The 22,848-nt window shown below is 43.3% G+C and overlaps 2 protein-coding genes across 19 annotated transcripts in view; one reads left to right on the top strand and one right to left on the bottom strand.

The window, feature by feature from the left end:
• The window catches only part of LOC125704663 (catenin delta-1-like), a 35,109-nt gene that overhangs the window by 778 nt on the left and 11,483 nt on the right, over window positions 1–22,848 (top strand). For 3 of the 18 annotated variants that reach the window (XM_048970561.1, XM_048970562.1, XM_048970560.1), the window contains exons 2-3: window positions 8,115–8,262; window positions 9,723–9,804. In XM_048970561.1, coding sequence (XP_048826518.1) covers window positions 8,115–8,262; window positions 9,723–9,804 — 230 coding nt within the window. Of the gene's footprint in view, window positions 1–7,997; window positions 8,023–8,114; window positions 8,263–8,302; window positions 9,058–9,722; window positions 9,805–12,897; window positions 13,229–21,225; window positions 21,326–22,213; window positions 22,368–22,848 lie in introns of those variants that run through there. The other 15 variants (XM_048970577.1, XM_048970564.1, XM_048970566.1 and 12 more) reach the window with 14 other exon arrangements.
• LOC125704699 (zinc finger protein 263-like) lies at window positions 2,322–5,228 on the bottom strand. Its single transcript, XM_048970653.1, has 3 exons — window positions 4,934–5,228; window positions 4,161–4,239; window positions 2,322–3,943 (listed from the first exon to the last, which is right to left on the bottom strand). The coding sequence occupies exons 1-3, from the start codon at window positions 5,222–5,224 to the stop codon at window positions 3,255–3,257; spliced, it is 1,059 nt and encodes a 352-aa protein (XP_048826610.1). The 5' UTR covers window positions 5,225–5,228; the 3' UTR covers window positions 2,322–3,254.

The raw sequence follows: 22,848 nt of genomic DNA, 5'->3' as shown, positions 1-22,848 counted from the left end.
GAAGACAAGAGTCTCTAACGGACAAGTGGGGTTAAAAACGCCCGAATCTCGCTCAGCTCGGGCTTCCCAGCGGTCCTTGTCGTGAATTTTCCTTCGGGAGTCCGTGTTAATAGGCCTGCTGGGTGATTATGCGACGGCATCGGTGCGAGTAATGTTTGAATTAAAGAATGTACGGCTGGCTTTCCTCAGGAAGGCGTAGCTGCGGCGATCTGACGGCGTGTTTTGTTGCAGCTGCCCGCTGCTACGTTAGCTTAGCGCTTTTAGCTTAGCCTCGTTTGCTTAGCGCCCTTAGCTTAGCAGCGCCGCGTCCAGCCAGTGTACGGAGAAAAGGTTTATTTTCTAAAAAGTAAAGGTGACAAACACATCAGTGCCTTTTTACAGTCACAGTGGTAAATAATGAATGAAGGTTTTCAGACCATATTGCACCTCCTTGCTCACTGTAACGACAATTACATAGTTGAACGGAGGGATGCAGGTTCAAGTCCCCAAAGTTTTACCACTTTGTTGATATCTGGCGTTCTATGAGGATGTTTTACTTCTCAGATTTCATTCTAATGTTTTTTTGTAAAAATACTTGGTAGTTATTTATGTATGTAGAGTACCGTCTTCTTAAATACATTGCGAGTGTTTTTGCAAATCAAATTAGTGCTGGACATTTAAAAAGTGTTTTTGGTATTAGTTTTACTATACTTAAAGCCAAGTTAATCATACAGGTATTGCATATATCACATGGTACGATCATACACGCCAATTCAGCTCAAACGCATAATTTAACTGTGATTTGGGCTATATGAAGAAGCCACAGTAGACCCATGCAAACATTGTGAAGTTGACATGTTCTCGTTGAAAGGGTTAGGTAAGGAATTAAATCCTCACTTTGAAGGTCTAACGCCACGATGGCTCCTATATTAATATACAAGGATTATTTTTTTAATACACGTATTCATATTTCTGATTTGTGAAAAGCGATGTCGAAACAGCTTTCGGAAGCAATTTTATTTTCCAAATGTTTTGGAAAAGGGTTCTTTACTCGAAGCATCACTGCACCATGCACAGTAGCGGCACCTGCTGGTCAAAGAGCAGCAGCCTGCGGCACTTCATTTGACAAGTCATCTTATGTCTCTGAAATCACTTGTCTTATGAATAAAAGCCGTTAGAAACACTAAATATGTTGCCCGTGCTTATAATTACATATGAATAAATAATGCATCCGAAGAGGCTATTATAATTATCAATTTTTTCTAGTATTTTTTTCAGTCTCACACACTGGCAGGGTATTAGGGTCATTGTGGATTAATAAAACACTGACCTGGAGGAGAAGGGTAACGTATGTGACCCGTCGCCACGAAATGCGTCTTGAGTCGCACTGGTAGAATTTCACCCATAAGACTCATTTCGTGGTGATGGGTCACGTATATATATAATTTCTTAGATTAATGTTGTAAATTTATGAGAAAAAAAAGTCAGACCTTGTCTTAAGTGTTTTTTTTTTAGGAAAAATAAGCTGAATGCAGACAATATTATGACAGCTGTTTGAATCAGGTACAAGCAATTGGTTTTGCCTGTCCGTAAATAAGGAACAGACTTATTCCTTCAACCGATGCTGCAGTGTCACGTCCCTTGCATATAAAAAAAAATCATAAATACATTTGAATGGATAGTGCAAATCGATTATACAGGAGGAAGTGGCATGTTGTTACGTGAACTAATGCTCATGAAAGATTTTTATCAGTATTGTTTTAATTACCAAAGTGAAATAATCTCAGGGAGTTTCAGATTTTTTTTCTCGCAATTTTTTTACTTTACGGTCTCAGAATATCCTGTTTTTTTCTTCTAAATTTATGACTTTAAGCTCAGAAATTCTGGGTTTATTTTTCTGTGCTTGTGGACTGGGACAAAAAGCATTTGGACTGAAGGTGTTTGTGCAAAGTAACCTGGATCACCAGTCAAAGGGTTTTTTTTTTTTGCTAAGAAACAATATTTGTTTCACAGTGTTGGGAAGAGGCTGATTCCTCTTTTTATGTACAACTACTTCTGTTATTGAGAATACACACTTATAAGGGACAAAGGAGGTAGGGTTGCATAAAAACTGAAGTGTCAGCAGATGGAGGTGTGCATAAACTGTGTTCAGCATAGACCAGAATCTCAAGGGGGCTTAGAGTACGGTATGTTGGGGTCACTGAGGTAATGCTGCACCTCAGCTGTGTCTCAGCATCGATCTGTTGTTATCCCAAATCAAGAGAAAACACCTGACCTGTGGACACTTTACTGCTGCAAAAAAGTTTTTTTGCAAGTAAAAAACACATTTCTAAAGTCATATACACATAATATATGCATTTTTTATTGGCTTATACCTCATTTGTTGATATTACTTTGAAATCTTCCCAAAGTTCAGAGAGTATTTGTTTCCTCGTTTGTTCCGACACCACTTCCCAGGATAAGTGTGCTTCCATGCCACTCCAAAGATAAAGGAGTCGCATGGTTCACGTCTTCAAAGCTTCAGTATCAAGCTTAACATCGCTATTTGTGTGGTTTCTATTGCAACCACTTGTTTCGTGATGTCTGACGCTTTGAATCAAAACAGGGAGATCTGATACTACCAAGGTACCCTCTATAGTATATTTTTTTGTTCCAGACAAGCCTAATTCATTATTACAAAGCTGTTAACTATACAGATGACTTGATTTAAAAGTGCATCACGGCACATATTTGAAGACATCCTTTGATGTTTTGGTCATATGACAATCATTTGAAGACCTTCAGCTTGTCCGTATGGACTTAAGGTGAATAGTTGTATTTACCTTTCTTTTGTAGAAATTATCACACCTGAACCTTCCTGAAACATTTTGTAATGCATGATTGAAATAATAGTCTTTACTTCCTTTCATTTAAAAAGTTCTCAACCAGATGTTACGTAATGCAGAAGAAAATGTACTTGTCGTTCACGTCATGTTGCCAAGTAGGGTATCAGCTAAATATACAAATCAGCAGTGGGCATGCCTAGTCTCGTGAGTTCCGCAGGCTATACTGGATTGTTGTTGTTATAATGGTAGGGTCTCTGTCCACCAGGTGTTCATCAGTGAATAACACAAAGGTAACCCAAAAACCTGCAGAACAAAGCCCCTGATTGAAGACGGTTCCACACCACTGACTTGAATAGTTGTGAATCACCTAGTTGCTCCATAATTTACATGCAGAGGCCTGTCCTCTTAAAGAAACACAGCTGAGATTAATGCTTGAAACGTCCAGACACATTAAACCTCACCAGCATGAGTTTTCTGGTGACGTTTAAGGTGACAGCGCCTAGTGAAATGTTTCCCACACTGAGGACAATGAAAGGGTCTCTTTCCTGTGTGAGTGTTCTCGTGTTTCTTTCTGCTGCTTCCATCAGAGAACCTTTTCCCACACTGCACACAACTGTATGGTTTCTCCCCCGTATGAATACGAAGATGCCTCTTGAGGTAACTTAAATATGGAAAACTCTTCCCACAAAACATGCAAGTGAATCGCTTCTCATTGAAAGCAGTTCTTATAAGTGTTTCTGGAGCGTCCGTGAGAGGCTCTCCTGTGGATGTCCATTCTGTGGGGCCGTATTTCTCATGTGCAGAGTCAAAGGGCAGATTCTCCATTTCGATGACGGCACAGTCTTTAGTGAAACATGGGGCACATGCTCCTTCATCTTCGGCATCTTGTTTGCTCACCTGACGGCGACAGTCAGTGCGCTTTGAAGCCCCGACACCCTGGTGCTCTGGTACCCCCTGCTCAGGGCTCTGGAAGGAGGGCCTCCTTTCAGGGTCGCCCTTTAAGGCAGCTTCCATAGTCCGCTGATCTGGCACATGGTGGTGCACTGATGTTGGATGTGGTTTCCAGTCCTCAAAAGTGTGTTGAGACTCGATGGTAATCAGATCCTCAGTGTTATGCAGAGGTCTGGACTGCACAGAACCTAAGAGGAAGGACAGCTTAACACTTTTGTAACATTTACCATATATGGAAGTTACACATATAGCAATTATGTGTGTGTGTGAGCTTTTACCCAGAGCAAGAAGCCCTTGTAAATGTCCTTAATATTTCTGCTGAGATTTGTAAACTTCAAAGAAAGCTTTGTCACTCATCTTTTATTATAATTGTCCACTCAGGTTTACAATTAGCCTTCCGTGTACCTTTTAAATCCACAGCTGAAATGTCTGCTTCAGTACTCTCAGTCTTGATTTCAGGCAAACTCTCCTGTGTAGCTGTTGACTGTAACAGAAGAATGAAGGGTCACCTTGAATTGGTCATTGGCTTTAACAGTGCATGCTAAATGCTAATCCTTGAAATTATATATTTTGAAACTATCCGTCGGCATGGGCTATCACCTGACAACAACACTTGGTACCACTACACCTTCGTCATTGACAATGACCCACCAGAATATTAATTTCCTCAAACACCTGCAGATGGTCCAAATACCACCAGCTAAACGGCTTCTATAGATGTTCAACAGCTTGGATGGCGCTGTGTGAGCGTGTTTTCGCTTTAAGTCCCTAATTACATTGATGACGGTTCAAAACATAGTCATCGTGATCATCTGCCAAGTCAAGAACCGACTATTAAAACAAATTATTAATTTTGAAAGAATACTGTGGTAGGTAAACTTTAATCTTCATTTCTGTTTGGAAGCATAGTTTTTCCCGAGACTGATAAGATCATAGTAGCCTATACAAATTGGAAATGATTACGGTATGCAAAACTGCATTCACGTACGCTCCGATTCACATTTATTTACGTATATTCTCCCTTTCGTTGACGTTAAGGCAGTGGACTAAATATTGATTTTTCCTTCAAGAACTGAGAGTTTCAATTTTAAATGCATTTTAAAAATGGTTGCCTTGTATTGCAAATCACACTTTGAACCCGAACAACCTGCGTGCGTCTCCTCTACATTTATTCACACCTGGAAACTTTCTTGCAACCTCTCTTGGTGCTGATCGCATTGCCGTGACGTCCACAGCTGGTTCTCCATCAGCTGTAGTTTCGTCCTGAGCGCTTCGTTCTCCTTCTGGTGTTTATATATCTCCATTTTCCACGCCGCTGATCCATCATCGAAAAGCTTACAGATTTCTGCCACAGCCGCTTTCGCTAAAATGTCCATAATAGACGCCAGCTGAAGCTGGAAATCAGCGGAAGCCAACATGTTGACAAATAGCTGGTTATTTCGCCTACTGAAAATGTGCACAACAACCATACAATAGTACCACCAAAACTACCACGCTTGTTCCTCGGTATTTCCTGATACTTTAACACAGGCTCCACCTAGAGCATGGGAGTACCTGATTCCCACCTCCCATTTCTTATAATTTATTGTTTGGCAGGTTCCGAATTTTCATATTTACGTGTAGGTTTTTTATTATTATAATAATAATAATAATAATTATTATTATTATTATTATTATATACATCTATATACATCTTCTATAATCGCTTGTTCTCTTTAGGGTCACGGGGGGTCCGGAGACTAAGGGCACAAAGAAGGGAACAACCCAGCATGGGGCGCCAGCCCATCGCAGGGCACACTCACACACCATTCAGTCACACAAGCACACTTATGGTAAATCCAGTTACCCTCAACATGTTTTTGGACTGAGGGGATCGGATCAGGGGGCGGCATGGTGGTACAGTGGTTAGCACTGTCGCCTCACACCTCTGGCACCCGGGTTCGAGTCTCTGCCTGGGTCACATGTGTGTGGAGTTTGCATGTTCTCCCCATGTCGTCGTGGGGTTTCCTCCGGGTACTCCGGTTTCCCCCACAGTCCAAAAACATGCTGAGGTTAATTGGAGTTGCTAAATTGCCCGTAGGTGTGCATGTGAGAGTGAATGGTGTGTGAGTGTGCACTGCGGCTGCCCATCCAGGGTTGTTCCCTGCCTCGTGCCCATTGCTTCCGGGATAGGCTCCGGACCCCCCGCGATAAGCGGTTTGGAAGATAGATGGATGGATGAATGGGATCGGATCACCCGGAGGAAACCCCACCATGATCCGCGAAGACTCCACAAACATTTAACCTGGGCAGAGACTGGAACCCAGGTCCCAAGAGTGAAGTGATTCCTATTATAATTATTATTATTTACATCTTCTGTAATCGCTTATTCTCTTTAGGGTCACGGGGGTCCGGAGTCTCCTATTATTATTATTATTTATTAGGATTAGTAGTAGCTGCTTTATGACGACTTTATGTTGAGTGATTTTTGTTGTATACTGTAGTTGAATGAACTCCTGCCTTTGGTTTTGATTACAGTATTTTAAAATGTTAGATTAAGTCCCGTATACTCAAGTTATTAAAGTTGTGGAGAATTTTTGCCAAACTTTTTTTTCTTCAATTCAAGCTCTTACATGCCACAATTTCAGTTCAACGGGGCGTTGGCGATGCCTACGTGGAACTAAACTGGAAATGGGATTGTGGACTGACGGGAATTTTCTTAGGACGGTATGATCCATGCGTGATTCACTGAAGATTCGAGGAAAGAAGCTTCTCTTTATTCTGGCAATCAGAAATTCGGTCGTTATTATGTTGCCTAACGTTATTTGTTACCTAATAAAAATTGTAAGTCTCCCCCCCCAAAAAAAAATAATTAATTATTCAGCTATTTCGAATTAATTGCCATTATCCTGAGTATTAGAAACGTGAGTCCTTGATGATAATATATGCTTGCTATTTTTATTTTTACCACTAGATGGAAAACTAATCTTTCTGCTAGTTGTGTCCAGTCTATTGCATGATTCCCGATCTTCTTCCAGGTATTCATACATCATTTTCCTCCGGAACTATATAAACACTCCAGATAACTGTATTATATCTAATTAATAAATTTAGCCAAAGACAAATTTCAAATACATCAACAGAATATTCACCTCACGTCGGGTATTCTTTCAGAAAAAGGTTAATTTTCGAAAGAGAAAATTAAGTTGTCATACACAACACCTTTCTTTTTTCTTTTACAGTCGCAGTGGTAAGTGATGAATGAAGGTTTTCAGGCCATATTTCACTTTTTTCCTCATCGTGACGACAATTACATTGTTGAACGGATGGGATGCAGGCTCAGGTTCCCAAAGGGCCCCTACAACTGTCATACATATACGGGCAAATATTAATATGAGTAAATATGAACTTTCTGTATAATCTGAATGCTCTGACAAGCCTCTGAAATGCAATCAGTAACAGATCAATAACAACCACACGCAATGCAGCAGATTTTTAGTTATTACTAATCAGAACGATGCTGTACTATTGAGTCAGTCGTCTTGCAATTTGTGTACACCATTTATAAAAAATGTCTTCATGAGTCTTGATTTTGCCGAATATGAACTGCGTCGGCTATATTTTAAATTCCATAATGTGCAATACCTAATAAGCCTTATTTGTGTATTTAACTAGAGGTTAACAATCCATGAAACAAAAGTCACTCATTCTATACGAATCCCTTTAAGAACTGAACGAATATGTGTAGTATCACGCTTTTGTAAAGACGCAGTTTTACATTAAACTCCACATACTATGAACGTCAGGAACAATGCTAACCCATGGCCTAATTTGACTCATTTTGTATTTCCGGTGAGAATTTTTATCACAGGTAATATAATTCCCGTTGGGCAATTGTTGCTAACATGTGATCTCATACGTCACACGTAATTCCTAATAGTACGGTCTATGTATTTCCATCTCCTCTTTCTCGTAAAAATTAATCAAAAAGATATACGCTCGATAAAAATCTACCTTAAAACCTTAGCACGCCAAATGATTTTGTTTACAAACCCAGGTATTATTCTATGATTAGTTGGTTATAAAGTAATATGGAACTACGACTATTATTAGAGAATCTAAACTCCAGAAATAATATAGGGGTATTCGTTGTTATTGTTAATTCAGTTGCTATTACTAGTAATTGCAACGTTTACGAACAATAACATGTTTAAATTTTTATTGTTGTATGGCAGCAACCATTAACCAGTTCAATTTCGTCATTACTAAAACCAACCTATGCATTGCAGTAAGTGAAATGACAGCGAAGCGCGATTCGGAGAATTGAAATAAAACTGTGTAATTACGGTAAACGGTGCATTCCTGGTTTCCTCCCATTAGCCCCGCCTGTCCTGCGCGTGCTTCCCTACTCCAAACTTAGCGGAGGGTATACAGAGCACGAAAGGGAGGAGGTAAGAAAAGAAAGGGAAGAAAAGGAGCCAGGAAGAAAGGAACCGAGCGGAGACCCGACGAGGGAAAAGGGGGAAAGGTGGGTTAAAGGAGGTGGGATAAAGGAATCGAAGATGCGTGAAGTGGTACTTTTAATTGTTGCGAGCGCGTGAGCTCGAGGGTTGTCAGGAAGCGGCCGCTGGGACTGGCGACGACCGGGGAAGACAAGAGTCTCTAACGGACAAGTGGGGTTAAAAACGCCCGAATCTCGCTCAGCTCGGGCTTCCCAGCGGTCCTTGTCGTGAATTTGCCTTCGGGAGTCCGTGTTAATGAGCCTGCTGGGTGATTATGCGACGGCATCGGTGCGAGTAATGTTTGAATTAAAGAATGTACGGCTGGCTTTCCTCAGGAAGGCGTAGCTGCGGCGATCTGACGGCGTGTTTTGTTTGCAGCTGCCCGCTGCTTCGATAGCTTAGCCTAGTTAGCTTAGCGCCCTTAGCTTAGCAGCGCCGCGTCCGGCCAGTGGACGCCTGGCTACTCTGAGCTGGCTGTCCGTTCTGGCTCTGTAGGCTTAAGCTCCGTTTGTTGTTTGTTACGTTTAATTTCTAGCTGGCGGCAGCTAACGATACGTACAGCAATACTGGGAATTTTAAATTCCGATTTTTCTTTCTTTTGTTTGTTCGGTAGCGGTGGCACTCGTATCTGATTTATTCTGCTGCTTTGGTGTTATGCTGCAGTACGTGTGTGTTTGACACGGATATAGCCGGATTTTGTGCGTTTTTATCGGGGCCGGGGAACTTTTTCCCTTCGGATAAGGGTTTGGACGGCTGCCCGCATGATGCGATACAACCTCAGTCCAGCTAAGGCGAGCTATCTCCGGCCGGAGGCGAACCCTGTAAGGGCACCATTTATTTATTTCATTTCAAAAGCAGACACAAAGGGAAAAGTTGGATTGCTAGCCGACTAGCCACGTATGTCGATTGGGATAATGGGTAACCAGCGATTTAGCTATTTTTGTCACCTATGGTAATTAGCAAACGACGTCGTCACTGAAACATTTTTTACTTCCGAAAAAGCGTTTTAATGTTCATTGTATTTGCAGTTATATTTTAAAGCAGAGCGACTGCCTTTTGAGGGTTAAGTTTAGTCGTGTTTAAAGGTCCTGGGAGAGCCGCGGTGGTGTGGATGGTGTTGACAATGCGGCTCGTCGCCACCTAAAGCAGGCGTGATTCCCGCAATCCCTCGCTATATGCAGGTCTCTCTCCTTCACTACCTGGATTATGTGCCTGTCACCATCCTTCAGAATGTGTCATATGCTGCGTTTTTCTTTTGGTTGCGAGCATAACTCGAGGCAGCGATACTGTGACAGCCCACAGTCAAGTCACATAATAGTTTAGTAGTAATAGGCGTAGTGATCGTGCTCTGATCGTGAATAGTGTGCTTTTTCGTGCGCGCACAATATTCACCGCAGTTTAAAATGCTTAAACGCTGTATTTTGAACACTACAAAGGGTAATTCTTAAAGTTTAAATACCGACATACTTTTCCTTCTTTTTTTTAGTTTGACTAAAACCTTTGCGGTATTATCGGAGGTAACGCTGTCACCTGATACTGCAGACGGGGCAGCTGCAACAACAGGTAAGGTAAGAGAAGGGATTCGTGTCTTTGTATAATGGCCTCGCCGATTTAATTGTTCTTGGCATTTATTTCGTACCCGAAAAAAACAATAATATTTCAACGAGAACTGGGTGCGATTTCACGTAACATCTGCGTGTTTGTTTCCTGACATTGGCTTGAGAAAGTGGACCAAAATAGCTGAACCGACTGAACTGAAATTTGTTTTTGCTTTTGTCTTTGGCTATTTGTCTTGGGATAAATGCTTTCGCCTATAATATTTTTAATGTCGCGGTTTGTAAAGCCAGATTTGTTGCCAAAGTTATAGGCGTCCTCAATGAAAAGTGTTGAATTTTGACCGTTTGGTAAATCTTGGTAAACTGGTATAATAGGTCTGAGAGAGAGGCTGATGACTTCACGATGTGTTAAATTTCAGCTTTGGTGCTTTTTAAGAACCTGTTGGGTGGGTCTGTGATCTACTGTGTCTAGGAGGGGCTGGGTGTGGTTAATCCATCTGTGTGAAATACTCCTGCGCTAGGAGAAGTGTCAACTTCTCCAGTTAAGCCAATTATTGTGGCAACGCGAGACACTTTTTTTTGTTTTTAATTTCTGTGGAAATTGCTGTCTAAAATGTTTCAATTCTGAAGTGTAGTGTGCAGTTTTTTTTTTTTTTTTTTTTTTACTGTTATTACTGGATTTTGTGTGGAATATATAGGCTTTAACTGTCAGTTTTAATAAAAAAAAATAAAAGATCTACTAATCAACACTCGTGGGTTTTAAAATGCATGTATGGTAGCTGTTCTTAAGCCATCTTGCCGGAAAGAATGCCAGATATGTTTGTGCTTAAAATGGTCTGTGTGTAACAGCCAGTTTCTCTTGGGAGAAATGACAAGCTGCATTTTCTTTGGAGTGTCATGATGCTGATTGTTGCAGTGTATCATATTCGTATACTGCTACGAAGCACAATGCCTGTACTTGTCTTGGGTTTGCAGATGGCCTATTGTGACCTTGCCCCCATGTAAACAAACCAGAAGTTTCCTTAGCAGGGCAGTAGCATGGTTGGTGTTGGGAGTTAGGATGGTATTTCCCACCTGAGCTATTGTTTTAGGAATTATGGGTAATTTTACACTCCGTGTGCTATATGAATATTTTGATATTGATATGTTCACTGTCTCATAGTATTTTGTCTTTTTTTTGTCCAAGAATATTTCCCCGTGTTATAGGCTGGTGTTGTATGTGTGCAGGTGTTCATGTGCTATTCCGTCAATGTCAGACTTTATTAAATGAATTTTGCCTCAATGACCTTAGTGTTTGTTTCAGTTCCACGGTGTCGGGACAGGTGTCTGGTTGAGACTTCTCATTTTTTCAGTGCTGTAGTGTGCTTATGGTGCACTGTGTCTAGTGCCGCAGTTCAAAGTGGATCAGCTGGGTAAAACACCATATCCCATTAGGACATGCGGACTTAAATCACTGGATGATTAACACAGACAACTTTTACCAGAGTCACTGGTACTACTGCTGTTGTGTGTAAGAGGTTAGCGACCGAGCTGGCAGCAATGCTGTGTTTGAGTGGTCAGACATGCTGGCAGAGCTGAAGATATTCAGTTGCTTTTCACCTAATGACTAATTTGCACATGGCTTCAATGTGGCTGTGTAGGCATAGGAAGCTCTTTTGAGAAGTCTGGCACCATGTAAATAGCTTTGAAAATCATGTCTTTAAAATTTCTGGCACACTAGCAGAATGTCAAAGATGCTGTTTGTGAAGTACTTGGTGGCAATTATTTGGGTAATGCCTCTGTATAAAAATAATTAGAAGTAAAATTTGGCCATGCTCTGGGTCCCTATTGTCCTTGGCAAAGTGGCTCATTTTACGGCTGTTTAGAGTAAAGCTATATGAGGCTGATTGCTTGCTATGGGACTTGTATGCTGATTATTTCACGCACTGCTAACATGCTGGCGACTTGCTGGACAAATGCAGCCATGTCCTCATTTTCATAACGAAAGATCTGCTGAGATGCTGGTCTGAGAGGGTTAAGTCGGCTCTGCTCAGGTCATGTGACTGGCTTGCCACTGCACCACATGAACCCTGTGTTGACAGCGCCAGGCTGAAATACATTGAAAAGAGAGGACACTGACTAAGCGGTCTGCTGGGTTCATTGACACCACACCAAGGGAGGGTCAAATCTGGTAAAGAATGTGACCCCCACAGTAAAGTGCCAAATGCTTAACGGTAACTTAAAGTAATGCTGCAGGGAATTGTAGCAGCTTGATCCCTGGCCATGGTGGAGGAGAGAGGGTTACTGCAATGCTGTGCTGGCATGCTTTTTTATATAGAAAAAGTGGTTTAGTCTGTAGGTCCAAGTGCTTCCTGTGGGTTTAAAGTACTGTGTGGAGATCTGGTGTTTCAGGGTCATTCAGTCTTCGTCAGTAGCCTCTCGCAGGCTTCCTCTTAAGCGCTTGCTGCACCGCCCTGCTTCTGTGCTAATCTCATCCCCACCCCTTTCACTTTTTGGCGTGGTTTCTGAATCTCTTTCACATTACCTTCAATACTTAGGATATCTTGTCATGTCGAAGTGAGCTAAATTGCAGTCACATAGCTAGTTTTACACTTTTATATGATTATCAAGCTTTTTTTCACAAGTTTTTTTGCTTTTTTTTTCCCATCAGGGCCCTAAGTTATTTTTAGACATGCAAGTATTACCGTCTTCCAGTGCTGTCTGCTGTCTTGTGATTTTTAATAAGTCTCTGACTAACAGAACTGTTCATAGAGAAGAATCGCAGGTGTCCGCAGAGCCTCTGTGCAGGGTAATAAAAGGATCAGCTATGTGAGACAGCAGTAATGTGAGTGTCTGTCATAGATCCAGACCTTTAATGAGTGTGTGGAGTTATTTAGTGATACCTCTCATCCCTGGCTGTAGAGAAACCATACAGCTGTGTGTGATGACTGTTGTCAGCAGTGCCCTTCATTGCATCAGAAAGGATTCCTTTTATTTTGCCCACTGGTAAAGGTGCTGATTGCTGGGTAGGTGGAGAGGAGGGGTATGCACAGTAATTTGGGGCGTTAGTGTGTGTGTGTGTGTGTGTGTGGGGGGGGGGGGGGGGTCTGAAAACAGGAAGGTCCCCATGTATTTTCAGCAGTCAGGTGGTGCTCATGTCGTCCCCATTGTTTTAGCATTGGGTTTGGAATGCGTAGCCATTCTCCAGAACTGTAATAACAAGAGTGTGGACCTGCCGATTTGCTTGAAGCCCAGGAAAACAAAAAGCTTTGTTATACAGCAAGACAAAGAGTGGCTTCCTGCCGCCAGGAATTACTATCACTCCAATTTACGTGGGCATCTGATGCATTGCTGTCCAGGCTAAAAACACTAAGGATTACTTTTGATAATCTGACTGTGAAACGTCTGTGTTTTGTATGCGAGATCCCAGGAACATGTCTCAAGTGCCAGCGTATGGGTATGTCTTATGCCTGTTACTCACAGCAAGTGTCAGTGTACAGTCACTGACATAATGATGCTCCATATGGATGTCTCTACATAATCTAAAAAATTTTTAAACGATGTACAATATGGAAAAGCTGCCGAAGAAATGTAAGAGTTGTTGAGCGTTGGGGGTGTACCCCCTGTGTGGCCTTGGTGGTGAGGAATGTGAAGCAAGGAGGTAGCACAAGAGGGGTGGGAGAGGAAAATTTGCTGAGAGCTAAGGAGGAAGAGGCTGGGAAAGATTGGGTGGTGACAAGGAAGAGGAAGACCGGACACACCTGACTGATGTGAAGATGTGATAATCAGCCTGTTGAATTCCTGATTAACATGGTAGTTCCTGAACAAACCGGGCGCTTGCGGTTCTGTTTCTAGGCTTAACAGCAGGGTGATTTCCTTGACTCGAAGTTGTTTTTGGACGTCATGGATAGAAGGCAGTCGAAATGGAGGGTGGCATTAGATCTGAAGAGGGTAAGAGTAATGGGCAGGATGAGAACAGAGCGACAGATATGGTCCCTGTTGCCTATGTCGAGAGTTGAGGTTTCGTACGGGAGGTCCTATCCCTCTGAAACTCCAACACAGACTCATAACATCCTGTTACTCAGGAAGCTGCGATATTCGGAAAAGGAGGCAGGGGGTCATGGTCGGTGGGGGATGGAGTGTTTTCATTGTTTGACAAAATTCATATTAGTTTAATGTTTAGTTGCATGTTTGTTTGGGAGTCCTGCAGAGATCACCCGAGATGTTATGTCTGATAGGCTCAGACAGGACCCTGCAATCCCTCGCTGCTGCTCTTAATCAGCAGTGTTTGTTTCCAGCATCATTGGACAGGATAGGAAATCTGGTAATCTTTGTTCAGAAAGAGACTCGCAAACACGTACTGAAAATGTATGTTTTTAATCACAAGGATGACGCATATGTATCAGTTTAACGTCCAAGAAGTGTTTGCAAGATAATTCTGCGGTGCAAATTCCTGCGATGATGACCGAACTTGTATGCCTGAAATAGGCAGAAGTATGTAGCAATAACTGAGAAACTAAAATAAACATTAAATACTAAACCACAGTTGCATGTGTGTCCGTAGAAGCGCAAGTCAGTGTTAGACATTCTTTGCTTGATTTGTGTGTGTCGCAGCTGCCGCAGTGGCCTATCTTTCACTCTGCGTGGGCACGCCCCTTTTTTGTCTCATGGATTTAAAAAAATACAACTGTGAATGTTGTGTGACGCTTAACCCGCACGGCAGATTAAAGTGATGGGCACCTCAGACCATCTGCTGGTTAATTATACATCACCTATGCACTTAAGTTACAGCCGCAGCAGCAAATGGTGCTGCACATTGATCCTTTATATTACAACTGTTATTTCTATTTTTGGCTTTGGCGGACATGGGGGGGGGGGGGGGTGTCATATTGTTTTTATGCTTTGGGATTTAGCTTAGGATCTGAAGTTAAGTTTGATACTTTGCCTAGAATGTGTTAATGATAGGAATTCTAATTTCGATCCCGCACAATAAAAAAAAATAAACTAATTCTGGCAGCAGGCAATTCTACTTGTGGTTGCAAAGCTATTTCCTGCTCTAAAAGATTTCCCAGACAGTGTTCATTTCCAAAAGGATTGACGTCCACACCTTCTCTCTCAATCATTCATACTTGCTCTTGTTCACACAAACTTATCTTTGTCCTGCCCCCACCTCTGAACTAACAGCTGCGAATCCTGCCCACCTCCCCCCTTTGCGTAAGTGGTTGGCGCACAGACAGGATTTCAGTCTTAATGGGGTGTAGCGTCTTGCTACTGTAGTGCTGTTGTAGTAACATTCCCTCTGCTGGGGTGGGGCAGCTGCTGGGGTAGCGGTTAAGGAACTGGTTTGTGGTTTAAAATCCAGAAAGAGGCCCTTTTTTAAAGTCTATTTCAGCATGGGCTTCAGTACTGTTTAACTATTTGGTTGAATCCAGAACGTTCAAGACAATAAATGGTGGAGAATCAGAAAGAAAAATATATTTGACTTAGTTTGGACGTTTGCATTTCTTGGAAAGCTGATTCCAGTACTACTGTGAGAATTAATACCAGTTTCGAACTTTGGCAATATGGTACTTGAACTCTGAAATTAACTTGCTGGTTAAAAGGTGCTTATTAACACGGTAGGAAGCCTTGTGTTGGCCTGCCTAGATATCGCTGGTCTCATAAATCAGGAAGCTGGTACAGACGAGAGACTACTGTAACGGGCGTCGCTCAAGGCCGAGCTCTGTAGTATCTGAATGGGCCTCGGAGTGTACGAAGTGTGCAGATTGTGAACAAGCTGTCGAGTGCCCCTCACCTTGAAGATACTGAGTTTGCTGGGCCATCTTGAATGTTAGCTGTTGTTGAGTCTCTGGGATGCCTGTTGGATTGTTTGTGCTGCAGGCCGCCATTTGGGATAACTGGGTAGCCGGGTGGCTTTTGGAACAAACTTTGCCGTTGCGGCTTTGTGTGTATCTGTTAATGTGCAGTTGTGGTGTGATTCTGTGTTAAATGGTGCAGCATGTGCTTTGCTACTCAGGGGTACAATGCATGGAATGTAATCTGCTTTCTTTACCACTACAAACAGTGTCTTTATCTTCCACCCCCCACTCCCTAGTCTCTGTGCCTCTTCCTCTGTTTTTGCCGGCCCTTGGCTATCAGGGGAGATAATTCCTTGACCTGTCCTTATAAGGGCTTATGGTGAAGGCTGAACGAGGGGAGGGTGGAGCTTGGGGTGTATGACACAATGGCATGCTTGAGCACAGGGATGGGACTCCTCTCTGATGTCACACTGACTGTTGCTCAGCAATGAACACGGAATTTACATGGGAGAGTTAGACAGGTTACGCTATGAGTGTTAGAGGTTGGTGGTGGTTTACTGCATTACTGTTTACTGTCGATGCAGTAGTATAGCGTGTAAATTGAGAATATTAGAGGTTTTTTGTTTCTGGCAGTGTGTATTCGATCTACCTGTCAGTTTAACATGATCTGCATTACATTGTCAGAGGACAGGGTTTCCCAGCACCAGTCCTGGAGTGCCAGAACCCAGCACAGATTGCGAATTTCCTCACTCATAGACATCTTAACCAGCTAATTATCAGGTTTTAGTAGGTGTGTCTGAGCAGGGCAATCTGAAAACTGTGTTGTGACCTGGCCCTCCAGGACTGAAGTTGGTGAACCCTGTCGTAAGTGGACTTTTTTTTTTTGTTTTCGCTTAATAAAGATAGCATTTATGCAAGCAAACCATCATAAAGTTGATGTAGTACACTGGTTTATGTGCATACCTGTGATGTATGCTGCAGCTCCCCCTAGTGCTTAGTCGGTCACTGTGGTATATTGGTGATGTCACCCTCCTCAGTATGATATCTGCAAATCAATGACGAATGCTTCTGTCACAAATGAGACCTGCTCTTGTGAGACATTTGTGTCAGCCTTGTACTTTCCCCTCAGATTCCACCCTCTTTCTCACCCTCTTAGTGGGAAAACACAAGTACAAGAATTGGCATGTCTCAGCATTCAAGTAGGAACAGTGTACCTGACTGACTAGGTCATCCATTAGAGGTTTACACCGAACAGTTTGGATACTGCAGTACACAGTGACTGTCTTGGGTCCTCTCTGAGGTATTTAACTGGACTGTTACACATATAGCACTTTATTCTGCAGTTTCACTTTACTATAAAAGAGGAATGGGAGGGTGCAGTTATTGGATTCCTTTGTGTCCAGGTATGTAAACAGGTGGAGGGGTGTAGGCTTTCAAAAGAGCCAATAGGAAAGCTTTTGTGTGTGCGCGTGGCTTTGTAGTCAGCCAAGGCACTGTCAGTGTAGGTGTATGAACATAGGCGGTTAACTGTCAGTTGTTGGGCTGTAAGTGTTTATACGAGTAAGGAGTGTTGTGGCCCAGTGCTGGGAGGCATGGTATGAAGCATGAGAGCATTGGGTCTCGAGTAAGGACCATCAATCAGGTTTTGTCTTTGCTATCGAGTCATTGCGAAGATAGCCTTACCGACCTATAGACACTCTGACTGGGGAATTTGCTGATGAATGTTGGTGACTCGACCGCTAACTCATGAAGGAACCTTTGCCGGCTGTGGCCTCCTTTCTGCACCTTTCTGAAAGGTGATTTCATGTCCTGATTTCATGGAATGGGCAGCACAAACTAAAGTTTGTTTTATAGCAACTGTGATACTAGGTCAAAATTAACTCTCTTCGCACGGAAACGAAATCACTTCACTATCCAAAATGGCTATATGACCTTAAATTTAACACAGTTAATTCTGGTTTGTCGTGAGGCCCAAAATAGGCTGTATGTATATGCCAAGGTTTTTTTCCCCTAGTATAGATGGCTGAAAGGTTATTCAGTGTTGTAAAGTATGCATTGATAATATGAGGCGCTTCTTTCTGCCAGTATGTCATGGTAACTTCTGAAATGCGTCAAGTGTTTTTTAAATTAATTTTTAGTATTTATTTAATCCCCTCATCTAACTATGACCTAATTCTTTTGTGTGAAATTCATCAGCAGGCAATACATTGGGTGCGTTCCAGCTAAGTCTCTTTCATCAAATGTATTCTGCTGTGATTTTTCATTGTTTGCAAACCTTATTTTTACAGTTTTTTGCTACTTGCGATTCTTGTTGTTTCACTCCAAGAACTACTTCACCCATCCATAAAATCCTACTTTTGTTCCTAACCTGTAGAACTTCAGTATTAAATTACTTTAGCTGGTTGTCAGCTTGCTTCTGCATGACATTTATATCTGACTGAAAGGTCACTTCCAACTTCTGCTATATGGCTTTAGAGTGCAAACTTTTCATTGTGAGTTCTGGATGTTTTTCGATGGTAATATTCCCCCCAATGTTGACCCCGCTGCTTCTCCTGTGATCCTGTTCATATACAACCTTTCCTGGCCCATCTTCGGTCCTCTAGAGACTTATTCAGAGTGATTTTTTTTCCATCCTATTGAGTTGCTCAGCTTTTGTAAATTCTGACTGCATTGTTGTCCTTCCGTCAGCTTGATGTCTTTGACTTTGTTTCCTGTTGGAATCCTCTCCCTGGCTTCCTGTCTTCAGGAATTGCTCAGGCCTCCGTAAACAGAGACATCATCTTTCCTTTTTTGGAACAAAGTTTTGTGAATGAAGTCACCACATTCCAGTGGCCGCTTTATCGTCGACGGTCGGCCACGGTCCACAGGTGAAACTGTGAATCATTCTTCTCGCGCCCCCACCCACACATCGGTCGCTCTCATTCTCTCTCTGCCTGGGGCACAGAGGGCTCAACTTCCAGTACTTTGTCCTCCATGGCTGGCTCCAGTGGGTAGCCCTGCAATGCAGCACTACCGTAGCTCTCTCTCCTTGGCAGCGGCCCCGTCTGCCACACTGTGCCAGTTTTGCTGGGCACAGGTCAAAGGCATGCAGGTCTCATGGGGTGGGACTCAGCACTGGGCGTGCCCATGCACTCCACCACGTGATGATATGGCATTTTGACTTCCTTCCTGATCTGTGTCACCGAAAGCTGTCTGCTTGCATCTTTGACCCCTGGCCATCCCCGTAAAAGGCTCACATTCTTTGCTGGCAATTAGAACCTGATGTGCTGCTGGTCTGTGGACTGATGCTGAATCCATGTTGTCCTTCAAGATTGTACTACACTGCATTTGCTGCCTGCCATCGTTTTTGCTGTTTCTTGTAGAAGTATTATTATTGTTATTTATTTATTATTCATAGTTAAATCTGCTTTTGCAAAGTTTTGTTTCTTTGTTGGAACGATGACTTGTATACTCTTTTGTGCCTTCCTGCATTAATAGACAAGCTCCTACATTAAGATCATATCTGTGTAAAACCATTTAAGATCCGCAAATGTAACATCCTATGTTTTGAAATGCTACTACTCTGGGATACTGGATGTTGGTTGTAAAAGTGGTTTAATATGTTATCACCCAGCTCTTTCTGCCACTCCCAAAGCCAACTGGTTTGACTGGTTTGGTCAGTGTGTTTCTGTGTTGTTGAAAGAGTTTTATTGTGGTTTTCCTCGGGTTGCGGTCTTCCATTTTTATCATCCCGTTGATGTGACAATCTGCTCTTTTAAAAAGTGGGTGGTGGTATCTGTGCTGAAACCGCTTTTACCTGGGATCGCTGGGATGTGCTCTCATTGAGCCTGGGGGGGTAGTCCTAACGAAACTGCTCGGCATGTCGCTGCTGCTGTGCCCGCCACAGAAATGGCCACGTCACAGTGCCGCCCTCCCTCCCTCCCCCAGGGCCTCTGACTCAGCGGCCTGGCAGACGAACCAGGCGGTAGCTGACGCGATCGGGCTCACCGTTCCATTTCCCATGTCGAGAGAACAGCGTGACACCAAGGGTGTTCGGTGTCTCCCCCCTCCCCCCTGCTGCCTTCTACAGGGTGGGAAAGATGTGCGTGCGCCAAGAGGAGTTCACCCCCCCCCCCCCCTGCTGTCTGCACGGTTTTCACCTTTTGCCTCCATGGTGGTCATGGAAGACTGATGTGAAGGGAGCAGCAGAATGTAAATGGTACAGACTGCTGGCTCGCTGTCCTGCGTGTGGCACCATCTTGATTAGAGGGAAATGAGCGTCTGTGGGGGGAACAACAGGTGTTTTTAAGTGGCTTCTCAAAAGAGGCATTCTTCCTCTTTGCTGTACTGTGTCTGTAAGGGTGGGATTTCCTTTAAAAGTGCAAAGTATTGATGGAGCAGATGGAGAGGAGTGATGAGAAATTAGTCATTAACACCTGCATGGAGGTGGAGTTCTTCTCGCACTGATGAGAGAAGCATTTTTCAGAATCCTGAAATAGAAGCGGTGTCATGGCAGTTCGGTACCTGTGCACAGCGGCACGCGGCAAGGCCAACAGCTGCCCTGTGTGGATCCACAGAAATATGGTACTTTCCGAAGCACGCAGGCTAGGGGTGCAGTGTGGGTCTTATGTGCATTTTCCCCCGATTTTTTGTGAGTTTCTGTGGGGTTTATCCTATTATCTTTACTGACTGACTGAAGCAGGCAGGGAAATGATTGGAAGCAAATGAGAATTCATGAGAACGGTAGTGGAATCCCACCCCTTTAAACGCTTAGAGAGAATTTGTTTCTGTTGTGTGAAGGTAGTTGGAACTGGGTCACTGCATTTCTTCCCATTCATTTGGTTTGCGCCCCTACTTCAGGGGTTCACATTCCAGTCATTCTTTGCATCTGAAATGCATGACTTCGCTGCTGCAGTAAAGATGGAGCAGCTGTACCACAGCTCTGCTGGAGGCCCTGACAAGGAGGACGTTCATCTCCAGCTCATTTAAACGAAGGAAAGCCGTCGTATATCGGCATGTACGTCTCAGTGTGTGGTGTTTAAAAACGTATAATTGAAATTAGTTTGCGCTCAGATTTGCTTTCAGCTTGTTTAAATAGCTTCTTTCTTGTGGTATGGTAAGATTTAGACTGTCCTTGGATTTTTACTATTCTGTGCTTTCGTTTTTCTGGTGAGTAATGAGGATATAGTAGGTGAAAAGCAAAAACTGTTTGTTTTAGCTGCTGCTTATTTTCAGTCAGGTGAGATAATCTGGTGTAACCCAACCAGTCTGTCTTTCAATGTTGGTCTCTTGTTGTAGTTAGTATTTTTGATATAGCTTATTGTCGAAGCTACCAGTTAAGTCCAAATTAACCTGTATGATGTGAAGACTGGCTAAGGTCATAACTCACAGCAACAGCTACATACCATTTTTCTTTGGCAGCTGTGAACCTTGTAGCAGACTGTTTTATTCTGGGAGGAATGTGCCTGGGTCTTATCTGCACATGACAGTACTGTGGTCACCTGTGTCAATGAAGGAGCCGTCCCTTTAAGAGAAGGCTGGGGGAGGGGTGAAAAGGAGACATCTTCCAGCAATTTGTTGCCAAGGGGGCTGTGGGTTCTTGTTTATCTTGGAATTGTGTTTATGCATATATATTTTAAACTTCTCTTCAGTCGATCTTTCTCTTCTATTTCCTCAGTATGATTCTATGATCTACTTAAGCCTTTGCGACTGCATCTCAACCTTTGACTTCCTCCCGCCTTTCCGAACCTGAACACCTTGTTTCAGTTAAAACCAAGGTAAATATCTGCATTGTGCTCTTCCTGCATCTTTTGTATTTTCAGGCAGCTAATTCAACTTTGGTCCTTGTCCCTCACCTGGGGGTCTGTCCTCTGTCACATACCCTTTGCGGGTCACTTATTTTTAGATTCTTTATTTGGCTCATGATGCCATTTGCACAACAAGATTAGTGCCACTTAAGAGCAGAACACGGAAAGTATCGGAATACCTTAGATATGCATTTTCGGCATTGTTGGTCCCGAAGAGTGAGCTCTCTGGTTGAACGTGCAAATAAATGAGACCAGATGAGATCGAAGGACACTAATCCAGTTCACACTGCAAGGCACTGAGAGGCAGTTTGGAGGACTGCGGAGATGCCAGTGGGAGGCTCTAGACTCTTCAGGGATCAGGGTTTAAAGCAGTCTTAAGTGGCTGTGGTGTACGTAACACACCTGAACTTCATGTGGGTGGCTGTTGGGGTTTGTTTCACCACGTATGTCTTTTCTCCACAGTTAATGAGGTGGTGGGCTCCTGTTTGCTATGTGCTGTCTTGCTCCCATGTTTCCTGTACTGGCTAGTGACTGTGTTTTAGTGTTTTTCATACTTGTTCCTTCTTGTGTTTCAACCTATTCTTCATTTTATAAAAAAAAAGATTTACTTTATGTAACCCTATTCTGTTAAGGCCAGCTGCATGTTTTAAGCCTCTTTTCAATCTCTTGTCACGATTTAACCCTATTTTGTCCACTTTCCCCCCCCACTTACACTTGAGTGGTTTAATGGTTTCTCTCTTGCCACCTCAGCCTCAAGTGGATTAATCTAGCCCCTCTCCTTCCTGGTGTAGTGGTTTAATCCAATCCCCTCCCCCTTCTTGGTGTAGTGGTTTAATCCAGCCTCCCTCTCTCTCTCAGTGTGTGTATGGAGCAGTGTGAGAGTGCCGCCTCCCTCCTGGCCTCAGTGCGGGAGCAGGAGGTACAGTTTGAGCGCCTGACTCGGGCTCTGGAGGAGGAGAGGAGACGAGTCGGACACTCCAGCCCTCTCCCCCGCCCCCTCCCTACTCCGCAGGTAATGCTTCCTTTTTTGGTCCATCCCCCCCCCCCCCCCCCCCAGCTTATTCATGGATTCCCATCTTTCCATCCCATCGCCTGAGTCCTGGCCCCCCAATCTCATCCAACCCCCGCCAAACCCTTTCCATGACATCCGCCCCATTGTGCAGCAGTGGCTTCCTTGATTTTCCGTGTGACTCCATCCTCCATGCATTCCTCCTCATCCCTCCATTTGAAGCACTTCGTTTTTGCTGCTGTCGGGTTGGTTGAAATCTGCATCAGTTTTGAACTATGCATCAGCTGGTCATCCGGATTCCGCCGTTCCTATGAGGCACTGCTCTTTACACTTGGACATCCTAACTGGCCCAGACACTTTAGAAGCCTGGTTTAGGATTAACTAGTTTCTCAGTCCCTTTGTGGCTTTGTTGTGATGCGGCCAGAAACCTCCGGCTGCTTTCTGTGTCAGGCAGGAATGAGTTAAGGTGGATTCTCTGACACTG

Source organism: Brienomyrus brachyistius, chromosome 12 (assembly GCF_023856365.1).
Source record: "Brienomyrus brachyistius isolate T26 chromosome 12, BBRACH_0.4, whole genome shotgun sequence".
In the NCBI taxonomy this organism is placed as follows: Eukaryota; Metazoa; Chordata; class Actinopteri; order Osteoglossiformes; family Mormyridae; genus Brienomyrus; species Brienomyrus brachyistius.
The sequence above is the reverse complement of the archived record's forward strand: the minus strand, read 5'-3'. Positions and strand labels throughout refer to the sequence as shown.